The sequence below is a fragment of the Capricornis sumatraensis genome, chromosome 19 (assembly GCF_032405125.1).
Source record: "Capricornis sumatraensis isolate serow.1 chromosome 19, serow.2, whole genome shotgun sequence".
NCBI lineage: Eukaryota > Metazoa > Chordata > Mammalia > Artiodactyla > Bovidae > Capricornis > Capricornis sumatraensis.
In genome coordinates this window covers 40,981,943-40,996,998 of record NC_091087.1, presented here as the reverse complement: position 1 = coordinate 40,996,998, position 15,056 = coordinate 40,981,943, and the positions used below count along the sequence as shown (strand labels likewise).

Sequence of the window (15,056 nt, the reverse complement as noted above, 5' to 3'; positions counted from 1 at the left end):
ATTGGTAACTTTTCTTATACTAGAAACCCGCAAGCATTCAAAAGAGTCCAATCACTTGACTTTACAGAGAACAAATGGGCTCTCAAATTAGATTTCTTGCCGGCAGTCGAGGCTCTTTTCACCGAATTCCCAGTTCCAGCACTCACCTGGATATTTCTGCTGGCCAGCGGTGGCCACTGCTAGTCAGGTGGCCTCAGGGTCAGCGCGGCCTGACCCTGACATACCCTCCTCCAGTCTCTACAGGAGGGGTTGTTGATTAAGTTGCAAGATTTTTTTGGGGGGGGGTGCAGGGGGTGCTTCTGGTCTCAGTTGTGTCACGTGGGGTCTTCATTTCCTCATGCAGGATCTTTTTTGTTGGCCAGGGAGGCACTCCCGTCTCTAGGGTTCGTGGGCTCAGTAGTTGTGGCCGCTGGGGACTTAGTTGCTCTGCAGCATGTGGTATGGTAGCTCCCCAACCAAGGATTGAACCCTCATCCTCTGCAAGGGGCTTCTTAACCACTGGGCCATCAGGGAAGTCCCCAGTGCTAAGACTTTTAACATCTAATTTGGCCTCATTAACTGCATTCTGACCTTGAGTTCCTCAGCAGCGGGACCACTTTCCCCAGGCGTGAATTACCTAGCTGCCATGCAATGTTAATGAGACAAGTCTCTTGTCTTGTTATCCCTCATTCTCTATCCCTGGAACTACTGAGGAAAGAAAAGATGGGGATTCAGGCTTTGCTTCCTGACTCTAGGCCCTGTCTCTAGGGTTTCAGCAGATAACCCTTTTCTGCCTCCTCCCTAGCAGTATGGCTTTAAGGGGTATGAGCCTGGCTGGGAAAATGATAAAAAATCTTTTTCGAAAGCACTGTCTTCATTTTCTCCCACCAAAATGTTGAAAAGACACCTGGGGAAGATATGACCTCTTTGATTTCAATTAATAGTCATTAAATTGCCAAGCACTGGAAGCCCAGGAGATGGCAGGGCTCTCAAGGTTAAGAAAGCACTGGAAGGGACTTCCCGGGTGGTCCAATGGTTAAGAATCCGCCTGCCAATTCAGGGGATATGGGTTTGATCCCTCCTCTGGGAAGCTCCCACGTGCTGAGGAGCAACTAAGCCAGTGGGCCACAACTGCTGGGACCCCAGTGCCTAGAGCTAGTGCTCTGCAACAGGAGAAGCCACTGCAGTGAGAAGCTCAGGCACCACAAGGAAAAGTAGCCCCCATTTGCCTCAACTAGAGAAAGCTGGTGGGTGACAATGAAGACCCAGTGCAGGCAAAAACATAAATCAATAAATGCATTTTAAAAATAAAGAAAAAGGACTGGAAAAAATCTAGAAAGAGGTGGGTATATGTATATGTGTAACTGATTCACCTTGCCGTGTAGCAGAAGTTAACACAACATTGTAAATCAACTATACTCCAATTAAAATTTAAAAAAAAAAAGATAAAAAACTTGAGGAAGAAAGCAATGCATTGGGAGTTCCCTGGCAGTCCAGTGGTTAAGATTCACCGCTTTCACTGCTGTGGCCTGGGTTCAGTCCCTGGTCAGGGAATTAAGATCCCTCAAGCCAAAAAAAAAAAAAAAAAGATCCCTCAAGCCTTGCTCGGCTAAAAAGAAAAAAAAAAAACAAAAAGTGCTGGCTATATGGCACTTCAATCCCAGTCCCAAATTGTAAGGTACTGTACTTGTCTTTGCCTGCAGTACCTTAGATTGGCTACTGCAATATTGTATGTTTTCGTTGTTGTTTTCAAAAGCAATTATGATCACAATTTTGTGCCACTGCAAGCTACAAACTATTTATTATCCCATCTAAGCCTCATAACAGTGTTGTGAGGTGAGTATTTACCCCTAGTTTATGGATGAAGGAGTAGACTCAAAGGACACTTGCCCAAGAATCACACAACTGATAAATATTAAGAATAGTGCTTTCTAAGCCCTTATTACCTGTATTAGCTGTTGTGTTGGTTGCGCTGGATCCTCATTGCTGTGTGCAGGCTTTCTCTAGTTGCGGTGAGCAGGGCCTATTCTGTATTGTGGTGCACAGGTTTCTCATTGTGGTGGGTTCTCTCGTGGACCACAGGCTCTAGGGCACATGGGCTTCAGTAGTTGTGGCACCAGGGCTCAATGGGCTTTAGTTACCCAAGGTATGTGAAATCTTCCCAGACCAGGGATTGAACCTTTGTCCCCTGCACTGGCAGGCGGATTCCCATCCACTGTATCCCCAGGGAAGTCCCTGTATTAGCTTTATTATTGCTGAATGATAATTTACCACAAACTAAGTTTAAAACAATACCCATTTATTATTTCTCATTTCTGTAGGTCAGTTATGCATTCATAGCATAACTGATTTTTCTTCTCAGGGTCTTACAAGACTGAAATCAAGATGTCAGCCAGGTCTGCGGTCTCACTTGAAGCTCAGAGTCCTCTTCCAGGCTTGTTTAGGTTGTTGGCAGAATTCAGTTTCTTGCAGTTGTAGGACCAAGTCCCCATTTTTTTCTTGCTGTCAACCAAGGATCACCCTCAGCTCCTAGAGGCCACCCTCAGGGCCTTACCACATGGATCCTCTATAGGTCCCCTCACAGTACCACCATTTATTTCTTCAAACCAACAGGAAAGTGTCTCTGATGGTTCAGTTCAGTTCAGTTCAGTTCAGTCGCTCAGTCATGTCCGACTCTTTGCGACCCCATGAATCGCAGCATGCCAGGCCTCCCTGTCCATCACCAACTCCCAGAGTTCACTCAGACTCACGTCCATCAAGTTGGTAATGCCATCCAGCCATCTCATCCTCTGTCGTCCCCTTCTCCTCCTGCCCTCAATCCCTCCCAGCATCAGAGTCTTTTCCAATGAGTCAACTCTTTGTATGAGGTGGCCAAAGTACTGGAGTTTCAGCTTTAGCATCATTCCTTCCAAAGAACACCCAGGGCTGATCTCCTTCAGAATGGACTGGTTGGATCTCCTTGCAGTCCAAGGGACTCTCAAGAGTCTTCTCCAACACCACAGTTCAAAAGCATCAATTCTTTGGCGCTCAGCCTTCTTCACAGTCCAACTCTCACACCCATACATGACTACTGGAAAAACCATAGCCTTGACTAGACGGACCTTAGGTGGCAAAGTAATGTCTCTGCTTTTGAATATGCTATCTAGGTTAGTCGTAACTTTCCTTCCAAGGAGTAAGCGTCTTTTAATTTCATGGCTGAAATCACCATCTGCAGTGATTTTGAAGCCCAAAAAAATAAAGTCTGACACGATTTCCACTGTTTCCCCATCTATTTCCCATGAAGTGATGGGACCGGATGCCATGATCTTCGTTTTCTGAATGTTGAGCTTTAAGCCAACTTTTCACTCTCCTCTCTCACTTTCATCAAGAGGCTTTTTAGCTCCTCTTCACTCTCTGCCATAAGGGTGGTGTCATCTGCATATCTGAGGTTATTGATATTTCTCCCGGCAATCTTGATTCCAGCTTGTGTTTCTTCCAGTCCAGCGTTTCTCATGATGTACTCTGCATATAAGTTAAATAAGCAGGGTGACAATATACAGCCTTGATGTACTCCTTTTCCTATTTGGAACCAGTCTGTTGTTCCATGTCCAGTTCTAACTGTTGCTTCCTGACCTGCATACAGATTTCTCAAGAGGCAGGTCAGGTGGTCTGGTATTCCCATCTCTTTCAGAATTTTCCACAGTTTATTGTGATCCATACAGTCTAAGGCTTTGGCATAGTCAATAAAGCAGAAATAGATGTTTTTCTGGAACTCTGTTGCTTTTTAAATGATCCAGCAGATGTTGGCAATTTGATATCTGGTTCCTCTGCCTTTTCTAAAACCAGCTTGAACATCTGGAAGTTCACGGTTCATGTATTGCTGAAGCCTGGCTTGGAGAATTTTGAACATTACTAGTGTGTGAGATGGGTGCAACTGTGCGGTAGTTTGAGCTTTCTTTGGCATTGCCTTTCTTTGGGATTGGAATGAAAACTGACCTTTTCCAGTCCTGTGGCCACTGCTGAGTTTTCCAAATTTGCTGGCATATTGAGTACAGCACTTTCACAGCATCATCTTTCAGGATTTGAAATAGCTCAACTAGAATTCCATCACCTCCACTAACTTTGTTTGTAGTGATGCTTTCTAAGGCCCACTTGACTTCACATTCCAGGATGTCTGGCTCTAGATGAGTGATCACACCATCGTGATTATCTGGGTCATGAAGATCTTTTTTATACAGTTCTTCTGTGTATTCTTGCCACTTCTTAATATCTTCTGCTTCTGTTAGGTCCATACCATTTCTGTCCTTTATTGAGCCAATCTTTGCATGAAATGTTCCCTTGGTATCTCTAATTTTCTTGAAGAGATCTCTAGTCTTTCCCATTCTGTTGTTTTAGGCATCTTATTAGGCTCCAGGCATAATCTCTCTTTTGATTAACTCAAAGTAAATGGATTAGTACTAACCTTGGGAATGATATCCCATCACTTTCACAAATTCAGCTCTGTTTATACAAGGCATGTACACTAGGGGACATGAACCCTGGGGGCCATCTTTGAATTCAGCCTATTACCTCACTTAGGTCAGGAAGCCTCTGCTTATTCCCAAGTTCTTCTCCAGTTGTGCCCCTGCAGCCCATTCTGTCTACTTCCTCTGGGAAAGGTTTAGACCAGACATCTTGGTTCCTGCCCAGGGCTGTTAGGGTCTTTTGACTTTATCTTCAGCCCTGAAATCCTTTGCTATCCCAGTGGAGAAGCAGCAGTTGGACTTTGATACCTCAGGGATGTCATCATTATCAGTTGATCAGCCTATCAGCTTCCTGCTGCAGCAGAGTCTTCCTCCTGAAAGAGTTGTGATGAGGCATTTCCTCTGATGTGTACAGAAGGGAGGGATTATTGAGGAGCTTGTACGGACACAGACATTGTTCCATCATGTGACTTTCTCATAAAGTGAAGTTCACATGCAAGAAAAGTTCTTATCTTCTCTGGTGGGAATTAAGCATGCTTTGGGGGAAAAAATGAATCCTGTCATTTCAAGGCTGGAAGTAGCTTGTGGCTCTTAGTCTGACTGATCCTATGTTGCTTCCATTTCCAAGTCCCCACTTGGGGACTTATAGTGATGCGAATCCCAACACTAGCCTGCTTCAGAAAAGGAGATGAATGTAAGAGGGCACCTGAGAGAATGACATTCTTGCTACTGTTAAATTACAGCTCTGCTGCAGGGCCTTAGGCAAGGTATTCCAATTTCCTGAACCACAGTTAATTCATCTATATAATGATAATAATGATGGAACCTACTAATTTGTTATTGAGAAAATTATATAACATAGTACATGTAAACTACTATGTCCTGCCTGGACATACCTCAATAAATAGAACTCAATAAGTGGTGAGTGTAGCATTTTTCTGTTGTAAATTGTAGAAAGTTCTTTTCCGAGGGCATGGCAGGTTGTGCGACTAGGGACAGGTATGGAGGTGGAGTGGATAAACACACCACATGGATCACCTGGGAATCAGGGAGAAAAGGTGGCAGGAGGAGGTAGCCTTCAAAGATGATCCTGCTGGGGGCCACCATCCAATACAAGTGTGTGCATGCATGCTCAGTCACTTCAGTAGTGTCCAACTCTTGGCAACCCCATGGACTGCAGCCCGCCAGGTTCCTCTGTCCAAGGGATTCTCTGGAAAAGAACACTGGAGTGGATTGCATGCCCTCCTCTAGAGGTATCCTCCCAATCCAGGGATTGAACCCATGTCTCTTATGTCTCCTGCATTGGCAGGTGGGTTCTTTACCACTAGTGCCACCTAGGAAGCCCATTGAATATAGGTAGGAGAGCTCCAATAGTACTTTTTCATAATTAATAATACTTATTATGCAATTTCCTAAGTTATTACTTTTATGATCATAACATCATTAAAGGATATAATTTTTGATTGAAATAAAATTTACAAACCAGAAAATTCATCCTTTTAAAGTCTATAATTCAGCATTCTTTTATTTGCTATGTTGTATAAACATTGTCACTATCTAGTTCCAGAACATTTTCATCATCCCAAAGAGAAACTCCATATCCAATGGCAGTCACTCTTCATCCCCTGAACCCCACCAGCCCTAGGCAACTACAAATCTACTTTCTGTATTTATAGATTTGCTTCACTAGAAATTTCACATAAATATGAATGTCCTTTGGGGTCTGGTTTCTTTCACAGGACTTCCCTGGCAGCTCAGCTGGTGACAAATCCACCTGCAATGCAGGAGACCCCGGTTCAATTCCTGGATTGGGAAGATCCGCTGGAGAAGGGATAGGGTACCCACTCCAGTATCCTAGGGCTTCGCTGGTGGCTCAGATGGTAAAGAATCTGCCTGCAATGCGGGAGACCTGGATTCGATCTCTGGATTGTGAAGATCCCCTGATACGGGAATGGCTACCCACTCCAATATTCTTGCCTGGAGAATCACATGGACAGAGAGAGGAGCCTGGAGGGCTACAGTCCATGGGGTTGCAAAGAGCCAGGCAACTTTCTTGCACTTAGTATAATGTTTACAAGATTCATCCATGTTGTAATCAGTTCTTCATTTCTTTTTGCGGCAGTTATACTCCATTATATGGATATTCCACATTTTGTTTACTCATTCATCAGTTAATGGACATTTGAGTTTTTCCCACTTTTTGGCTATTATGAACAAGGCTTCTGTGAACATCTGCGGGCATGTTTTCACGTGGACACATGTGTTCCATTATTTCCATTATTATATCTAGTGATAATATATGGGTCATAAGGTAAGTCTATGTTTAACTTTTTGAGGAACTGCCAAGCTGTTCCAAGGTAGCCTGCATCAACATTCCCGTCAGCAATGTATGCAGGTTCCATGTTTTCTGCATCCTTATAATTTTTTTAAACAAACAAAGCTGGGTTTTTGTAGTTGTCTGAACTGGACCTCACACCCGCAGTTTCCTGTCAAGAAACAGGGCCCAGGGCTGGGGTGCTTTGTGTTCTGAGTCCACTAGCTGCTCTCCTAAAGATTTTTTCCTGTGATGGGGATTTAACTTTGGGTCTCTCTTAAGAATGAGTGTGCCGCTCCTTCTAAAAATTATCTCACCGACTAGTCAACCTCGATTAACCATCAAAATCACTCAAGGATCTTATTGAAATACCCATTTCCAGGTCCTTCCTGGGAGATTCTGACCCTCTTGTTTTGAAGTTCATCCCCAGCAATCTGTATTTTTAAAAAATTGTGGGGTAATTAACATATAACATGTAATCTACACATTTTTTTCAGTTGTAATGCAAGGTCTATTTTATTTAGAAATCAATCAGTTTATACCAATTAATTTATAACAGCAATCTATATTTTTGACAAGTGCCCTAGGTGATTCCAATGAGTAAAGATTGGGAAGGCTGGTATTATCCCCACAGCAATCTGGCCCATTTTGCAGATGAGAGAGCTGAGGCTCAGAGAAGAATAACTTGCTCTAGATCAGAATCAGCCTCATTTCCTGCAAAGCCTATCATCTGTTCGATATGACACTGTTCAATATGATTTGTTCACATTTGCTAGCAGAACTCTGAAAAGAGCCTCTCACCATGCAAGACTAGACTTTAGCAAACACCCCATATTCCTTTTCCTTATTCCTACTGAAGGTGGTAAGAATACTGTATTAGTTTCTTATGGCTGCTTTCATAAAGTACCACAGACTGGATGATTTAAGACAGCAGAAATTTATTTTCTCACGGTTCTGGAAGCTAGGTATCCAAAATCAGGATGTCTGCAGAACCATGCTGTCTCTGATGGCTCCAGGGAGGACCCCGTTCTATACCTTTTTCTTCGCTTCTGTTGTTCACTGGCAATCTTTGGCGTTACTCGGCTTGCAGCTGCGTAACTCCAGTCTTTGCCTCCATCTTCACATGCTGTTCTTCCCTCTATGTGTCAGTCTGTATCTTCTCCTCTTCCTATAAGGACATATTGGATTAAGGACTCTTCCTATTTCAGTATGACCTCATCTTACATATTAATTACACCTGCAAAGATCCTGTTTCCAAATAAGGTCACATTTACAGGTACCAGGGGTTAAGGCTTCAAAATACCTTTTGGGGGGACACAATTCAACTCACAGCGTCTATGATAATCAACAGGAGTCAAAAACAACACCAGAATCCTCCAGTTAGGCATAAACATGGTGACCCTTAGCTTTTTCAAAAAGAAGATAGAACCCAAGGGTCCATATGGTGGGGATGGGGGAAGCTTGGCCACTTTCTGGGGATGGACAGTTAAGGGCTTTGATGTGGTGTCAGAACAGTTCAGAAATCTCATTCAGCCAGTCCTTATTCACTCAACAGCTTATCAACTGCTCTCACTGGGATTCCTGCATTCCAAGAGCTAGGTAGAGAGCAAGGCAGGCAGGATCCATTTAATCACAGCTTCTGGTTTACTGGGGTGACTGACAACCAGAGGTTCACACTAATGAGGGCACAACTACAAACTAAGATAAACTCTGACAGGAAGAAACCCGATGTCACCAAGGAGACCTTCCTGTGACTGTATTTCGTCCTTCCCTTTTTTCAATTATCCTTTTCCCTGGGAAACCTGTAGGTATTTCAACATCTCAGTGAAACGGAGGGGACTAGAGCGTCCCTAGTGGCCAATATGGGCATAGCAGGGATCCAAACTAGAACAAATCGAGTGGGGGGCTGGGAGATGAAGGGCGCTAGTAGGGGAGATGCCCTGGCCAGGTGGGTGTGTGTCTCACCCAGGTCTTCCTTTAACTGTGCAATGAACATGCTCTGGGAGATTCACGGACAGTGGACAAGAGCTTTAAAGCTTTTACCAATTTGAAGCTGCAGATCCCTCTAACTCACCCCTCTTCCCTACCAAAATCCATCTATTATTTGGTCTCTCCTGTGATGCCAGAAAGGCAGGCTAAGTTCTGGCCAAGCTAGGGTTAAGCCACAAAGAGCAACCCTCCTCTATCCTGGCTGTAATGGCAATGAAATCCTACCTAGCCTGGGTAGCTCTCAAATCTGTCTCCATCTCTGGCCCCACTACCAGGGCTCCATCTCCTACCTCCCTGCTGTATATAGCAAATGCAGTCAGGCCCCTTCCAATTCACCTTCCACCTACACTGGTGCCAGAAGGATCCTTCTCACACATCAATCAGACCAAGGTGAGACTTGCTTGGTGGTCCAGTGGCTAAGACTTCCACTCCCAATCAGGGGCCCCAAGTTCCAGCCCTGGTCAGGGAACCGGATCCTACACACCACAACTAAAGATCTCGCTCAAGTGCTGCAACTAAGGCCCAGTGCAGCCTAAATAAGTAAATGCTTTGTGCTGTGCTAAGTCGAATCAGTCGTGTCTGACTCTGCAACTCCATGGACTGTAGCCCATCAGGTTCCTCTGTCTATGGGATTCTCCAGGCAAGAATACCAGAGTGGGTTGCTGTGCCCTCCTCCAGGGGATCTTCCCAACCCAGGGACCAAACCAGAGTCTCTTATGCCTCCTGCACTGGCAGGCGGGTTCTTTACCACTAGTGCCACCTGGGAAGCCAAATAAGTAAATAAATATTTTTAAAAATAACAATGGAATATAATGAAAAGAAAACAGACCAATACCAAAAAAGACCAATGGAATATAATGAAAAGAAAAGAGACCATTGCCTCCCCCGCTTTCTTCAGGGAGGCTCCTTGTGACCTGGCTCCCAGCTCCCACCTGGTATTCCAGTCCCACCTGCTTTGGCTGAGCTTTGTTCAGACACTTGTGGCTGCCTCAACACCAGATGCACCATCACCTCTCTGCCTGGAATTCCTTGTCTAGTCCCGTCCGCTGGCTAACTCTGTCTGGTCACCGCTGAGCCAGCTCCATCAGTACCTCTGAGTGAATTAAGTGCCTCTTCTCAGAACTCCCTTCTCCCACTATTACTGCATTGTGCCATGACTTTCTTTTCCCTCTCCCCTAGACCGGGATATCCTTGCAGCAGAAACTGTGTCTGATTATACTGTGATTCTCCCCCCCGACTCCCCACCCAACTCTGTGCTTAGACTGGAACCTGGCACAACAGTGAAGTCCCAGTTGGTGGTCCACTGCCCATTTAACCACATGCTCTGGCCTTAGATTATATATATTTATGTCCCCAAGTGGATTCTGATTGTGTGACCAGATAGTTTTGGGGGTGTGAGTCTTCACTGCCACCCCTAGCTGGAAGTGTCCCCAAAGGAGGGCCCAGAAAGCTCTTGGATAGAGGTCCTACTGGAAAGATGGTGTCTCACAGTGGGGCGGGGCACTCCCCACTCCCTCCCATTCTGCCACGAGTCAGTTCTTGAAGTGAGCTGTCTCTGAGGTGCTCCCGTGGCCACTCCCTGCCTTATTTCAGCGCTTCTCAATTTCCCACCTCAGCCTTGGAGTTGAGGGTGGATAGGGGTATCTGTCACCTCTTGGGTCAGCAGGGCGAGAAGATCTAGTAAAGCAGGGGTGGGGAGCTCATTCATGGATGCTGGGTTCCACTGGCACCCGTGAGCACCTATCAAAGTCCTGGGAACTGAAGCTGCTGGGATGGAGTAAAGGTGCAGAAAAGACAGCCAGTTTCATAACCCACTTTCTAGCATGGGAGGCAGAAACGCAGTCCACCATGTGAGCAGGGTAACACTCTGAAGGTGGGGAAAGAACATGCCCCTCTCCTCTCCACACCACAGGGTGTTTCTAGGCTGGAAGGTGACTCACCTGACCCAAGACATCTTCAATGAGAAAGCTTGCATTATCCTGGTGACCCAGCAATCAGGACTTTAGACACTAGTGATCTTGGAAAATTGACCCTCTTCCAGAACCAAGAGCCGTCTCTCCTAAGACTCTACCATGCAGGACCTCTTCTGCGTTGGATCATTTAAATTCAGATGCGGATGCCCAGTGCCAGCCCAGGGCAACCTTGTTGTCCGGACAGTTTACATTCTCTCCACACTTCCTGCGCTGCTCCTGAGAGAGTCAGACTCACACACCCCAATCCCTTGGCTCTCCCTAGGGACTCATCAAGAACAAGACATTAGGGAGAGCAGCCAGTGCCAGAGTCTCTTTGACAAGGCCCACCTATCCAAAGCTCAAGCAGAGCTGGGGGTGAGGGTGAACTCCCTGAAGAGCCCCTTCTATCAACTGCAGAAACCTACCTCTTGTTACCAGCAGAAGGATTTATTTCAGCTTTTAGCCTACAAAGTGACTTATATATTTCCCCATCTCCTCCTTTCCAAGGATGCTGTTAAGTTGCAAAGGGACAGGGTCTGCTTCTATGATCTTGGAGCTACATGCCCCTCCCCTCATGTTTGCTAGAGTGCTTCCAGTACACAGCACTCCTTCCACCCTCCCACCTGACTTGGAGTTGGGCAGAAAGGCTTATAAGGCTGTTATCTCTCAACCGACAGCTGTGCAGGGCCAGAGGCAGCAGCTTATCAGGGAGCCTGCAGTGATTCACAGCCCAAGTCCCAGCTTCTCTGCTGAATAGTAATTTCCAGCAGTGGATTTGTGCTGTCTCTCCTCCCCCTCTCCCAAGGGTGTGCTGTCCTTTCTCAGAGAGAGAGAGCGAGCAGTGAAGGGTAGATTCTATCCATGGGGCTGGGGAGCTCTGGGCCAGCCGTCTGGTAGGGCTGTTTATTGGCAGGAGGCTGCAGGCTTAGGGAGCCCAGTTGGATCTGCCACCCTTGGCAGTGACCCCCAGGATAGTTCATTGATGCTTCCCTTCCTCCCCCTTCCAGAAAAGCAGTATGCTGCTCCCTTTCCCTTAGTGGTAACACATAAGGTGACCAAGGTCCCCTTCTGGCCACAAGCCCTGAAGCTACTGGAGCTAGCCAGGGAGGGCTGAGAAAGAGGGAGGAACCAGACACTAGGTAAGGTGCTCCCAGCACCATTTCAAAGCTGTCCAGTTTCTGTGCCTGACCCATAAGACTCCAAAAGCTAAGAATTCCAGGCTGGAGGGGACTGAGACACAAGGGGGCAGACCAGAGCAGTCTCTACACAGGCAAGTGGTTAGAAAAAACCCAGGGACAGAGCCATTTTTGTGTTTGTTTTATTGGAAGCAAGACTCCAGCTGTGGGGCTCAGGGGAGGCGGCATGGAGAGTTCTGTCCTGGGTCTCTCCCTCTGGGCCAGCATGGGGAAAGCAGGATGTTAAAAGAGCCTATGGAGACGCCCCTGCCACCATGATCTCAGGATGCTCCTTAAAAGCAGGGAAAGGAAAACTAGAAACTGTCCTGGGGTCAGGGGCAGAATAGCCCCTTACCCCTTGCCACTCAAAATCCCCTGCCCTCAAGCAGTGGTTTCCAACCCTTTGTCCTCTGCTGACAATGGTGGGGTGGTTTCAAGAGCTCTCCTCAGCTTCCACCTTCCTAGCCCACTTCAAGAATCCTACATGAACCTTTAACCCTTGGGGTTAAAAGGCTCAAGAATCCCATTGCCCACCATTCCCTCCCTGAAGACGGTCCCCGTATGGTTCAGAAAAGCTGAAAGTTTCGTCAGGCAACACAGCTGGAGGAGCAACCCCACCACGAAGCTTCCCTGGGGTCCCCCCTTGTCGCCTTGGGGTCTATGCTGCCACGTTGTAGGTTCCAGAGTACCAAGGCGTGAAAGGCTAGAGATGCGTCTCAAGGTCGAAGCTCGGGGGTAGGATCCAGCCCGTCCAGGTGGCCCAGAGGCCGGAGTTCTCAGGCGGTCTGGTCCTCTTCAGCAGCACCTGGCTCGGGTTGTGACCTCTTCGCGGAGCTCTCTCCAGCAGCAGGTTCCCCTAGACTCCTCTTGGACGTCGGAGCAGTTGGCTGGGACGAGGGGCCGGGATGGGGGTTCGGCGGCTGGTACCCGGGTTGGCGCGGATCCAGGGCATCCTTGGAAAGTAGGATGGCGAGGCTGGGCACGTTCTTAAGTACACTGAGACTGGCGGCTGGCTCGCCAGGCTTCTGCCCCGGTGTGGGCTCCGGAGGGAGGCTCTGCCACAGCTCGCGCACGCTCTGGTAGCGCAGCCGCGTGACCTGATGCAGACCCGCCAGGCGGCGCTTAAGGATCTCGGCACACGTGACGGTTTTGGTGGTGGCTCGACCGCAGCCGCTGAAGACGATGGCGCGCGTGGCTGGCTGCGCCATGCTGGCAGTGGCGAAGGCCAGCAGGTTCCGGATCTTGCTGCCCTCCTTGACTCGCATATGCACGGCGCCCGGCGCCAGATCGGCGAAGGGGCCTGAGCCCGGGCCGCCCTCCTTATCCCCGCTCCCCACCGGCGCCTCCTCGGAGCGCACCTTACGGAAGTTCTCCATGCGCCGTCGTTGCGGGGACGCGGGCTTCGCCATCGGGCCGCCTCAGCCCCGGCACTGCATGTCGGTGGGTCGCGTCCCGCAAGGGCCGGCAGGGGTAAGGGTGCGGGAGCGGCGTGGACGCTGGCTGGCCGATTGGGACGGTGCGATCCTAGCCTTCCACTTCTCTCCACTGGGCGCTGCTCTACTCGGCGATCTCGGCGCCCTGTGCTACGCGCCTTTAGCCGAGGCCCCGCCTCAGAGCCTGGGAGCCCCGCCCCTGCCGCCGGGCCCCGCCCCTTACCCAGCCCTGCCAGCTCGCGCCCCAGCCTCACCAGCAATTCGCCCGCATCCACTCTGGTCCTCTGATATCCGGGTTTGGGAGGTGCGCGCATCGCGGGATGCCATGGCAGTGCCAGGAGTGACCTGCCAGCTGAAGTTTCCATATAATCACCATCAGCCCTCCCTGAGCCTACCTTCATAAACCTGCAACCTAAATAAAAACTGCATTTGCTGGGCAAACTCAGCTTCAAGCCGGGTCCCCGAGCCCTTCCGCGGTTCAGCTGAAGGCCACCCACCCCTTGCCCGCTCCCAATGAGAGATTTCAAAGCGGCCTTCTGGGGACTGGGACCTCTTTCTCCCACTCCTAGAGGAACGACACCCCCACCCCCACCCCGTCCCTTCGCTCCCGAGCCGCTCTTCTCGCCTGAAGGACAGCCTGCACGCTGTCAGCAGAGTGTAGTAGGCGCCGTCTCCGCTCCGCGTCTGCCCTCGACGACTATGTCTCGGCATGGTCCTCGCAGGACAGCCGGAGAACTGAGGTCTCAGCCTTGCCGCGCCTGACCGGAGCTGAAGGCTCCCAGACACCCCTGCTCTGCGAACTGAGGCTCTGGGCCAGGCTGTCCCCTGGGATGAATGGGACGAGAACAATGAGACCCCCTTCTCAAGAGGAGTTAAGCTCCCTCCATCCACGCCTGAAGGTCGAGTATTAGAGCTGCATGCCCTAGAGTAAGCCAGATATTGTCCTCTGCTCACGTGGATCCCCTTTCTTCTCAGGTGGAATTTGTTGTTAGTCAACCGGGCCCCCTGGTACCCAGTGGGGTCCTTTTCAGAAAAGAGGCTGGGTAAAAGCAGGTTTTGAGGGAGAAGGGAGGTAGCTGGGAAACGGAAATCTCGGGGACAGTTACTGGGTGCCCCTCCCCTGGAACTCCGCAAGACCGAGGGAGTGGCCCGGGATCTCTTTCCAGGAGAGATGGACAGTGAAGGGAGAGATGAGATTGGGCTTTAAAGGATTGCTGATGAGAGAGCGGGTTTGTGAAGAAGCTGTATTCTACCTAGAACTGCCCCAGGGCCTCGTCCTTCATCCTTCCACCCCTCGCGCGACACACAGAACTGAAGGTGGGCCAGACCTGATCCGGGTAGGGGTGACTACGATGGGGCGTGGCGGGGTGGAGTCCTGATAGCTGCGGCAGACAGGAAGCCCTTGAAGTGCTGGGGTCATCCCAGTGCATGGGAGAGCTGGTGCCGAGTCTTGAGACGGGGCTGCTGGGGTCCCCCTCCTCTCCTCCAGGCTGCTTTCGCCTTCTCAGTCTCTCGTATCTCCTAGCGCTCTGCCCTGCTGTTTGGAACCCGGGACTGACTCCAATACGGCCCTTTGGAAGTGACTGGAGAGCAGGTGGACTTTTGAGCCCCAGTACATGAATGACCATCCTCTTCTGGGATCTCCTGCTCGCACGCTGGGGAGAGAGGCTCTGGAGGGCGCTTTCGGCTCGGAATCTGTGTTTCTGGCCTGTCGCAGCTCCCGCGGCCCCACCCCCTACCCCCCGAGGAACAGCCGTAGGAGTCGAAGGGCA

At 49.1% G+C, this 15,056-nt stretch overlaps 1 protein-coding gene across 1 annotated transcript; it reads right to left on the bottom strand.

Moving 5' to 3' along the window:
• Positions 1-12,627: 12,627 nt before the first annotated feature.
• Positions 12,628-13,227, bottom strand: RPP25 (ribonuclease P and MRP subunit p25). The gene has a single exon (XM_068990842.1). The coding sequence runs from the start codon at positions 13,225-13,227 to the stop codon at positions 12,628-12,630; it is 600 nt and encodes a 199-aa protein (XP_068846943.1).
• Between the last annotated feature and the right edge of the window lie 1,829 nt (positions 13,228-15,056).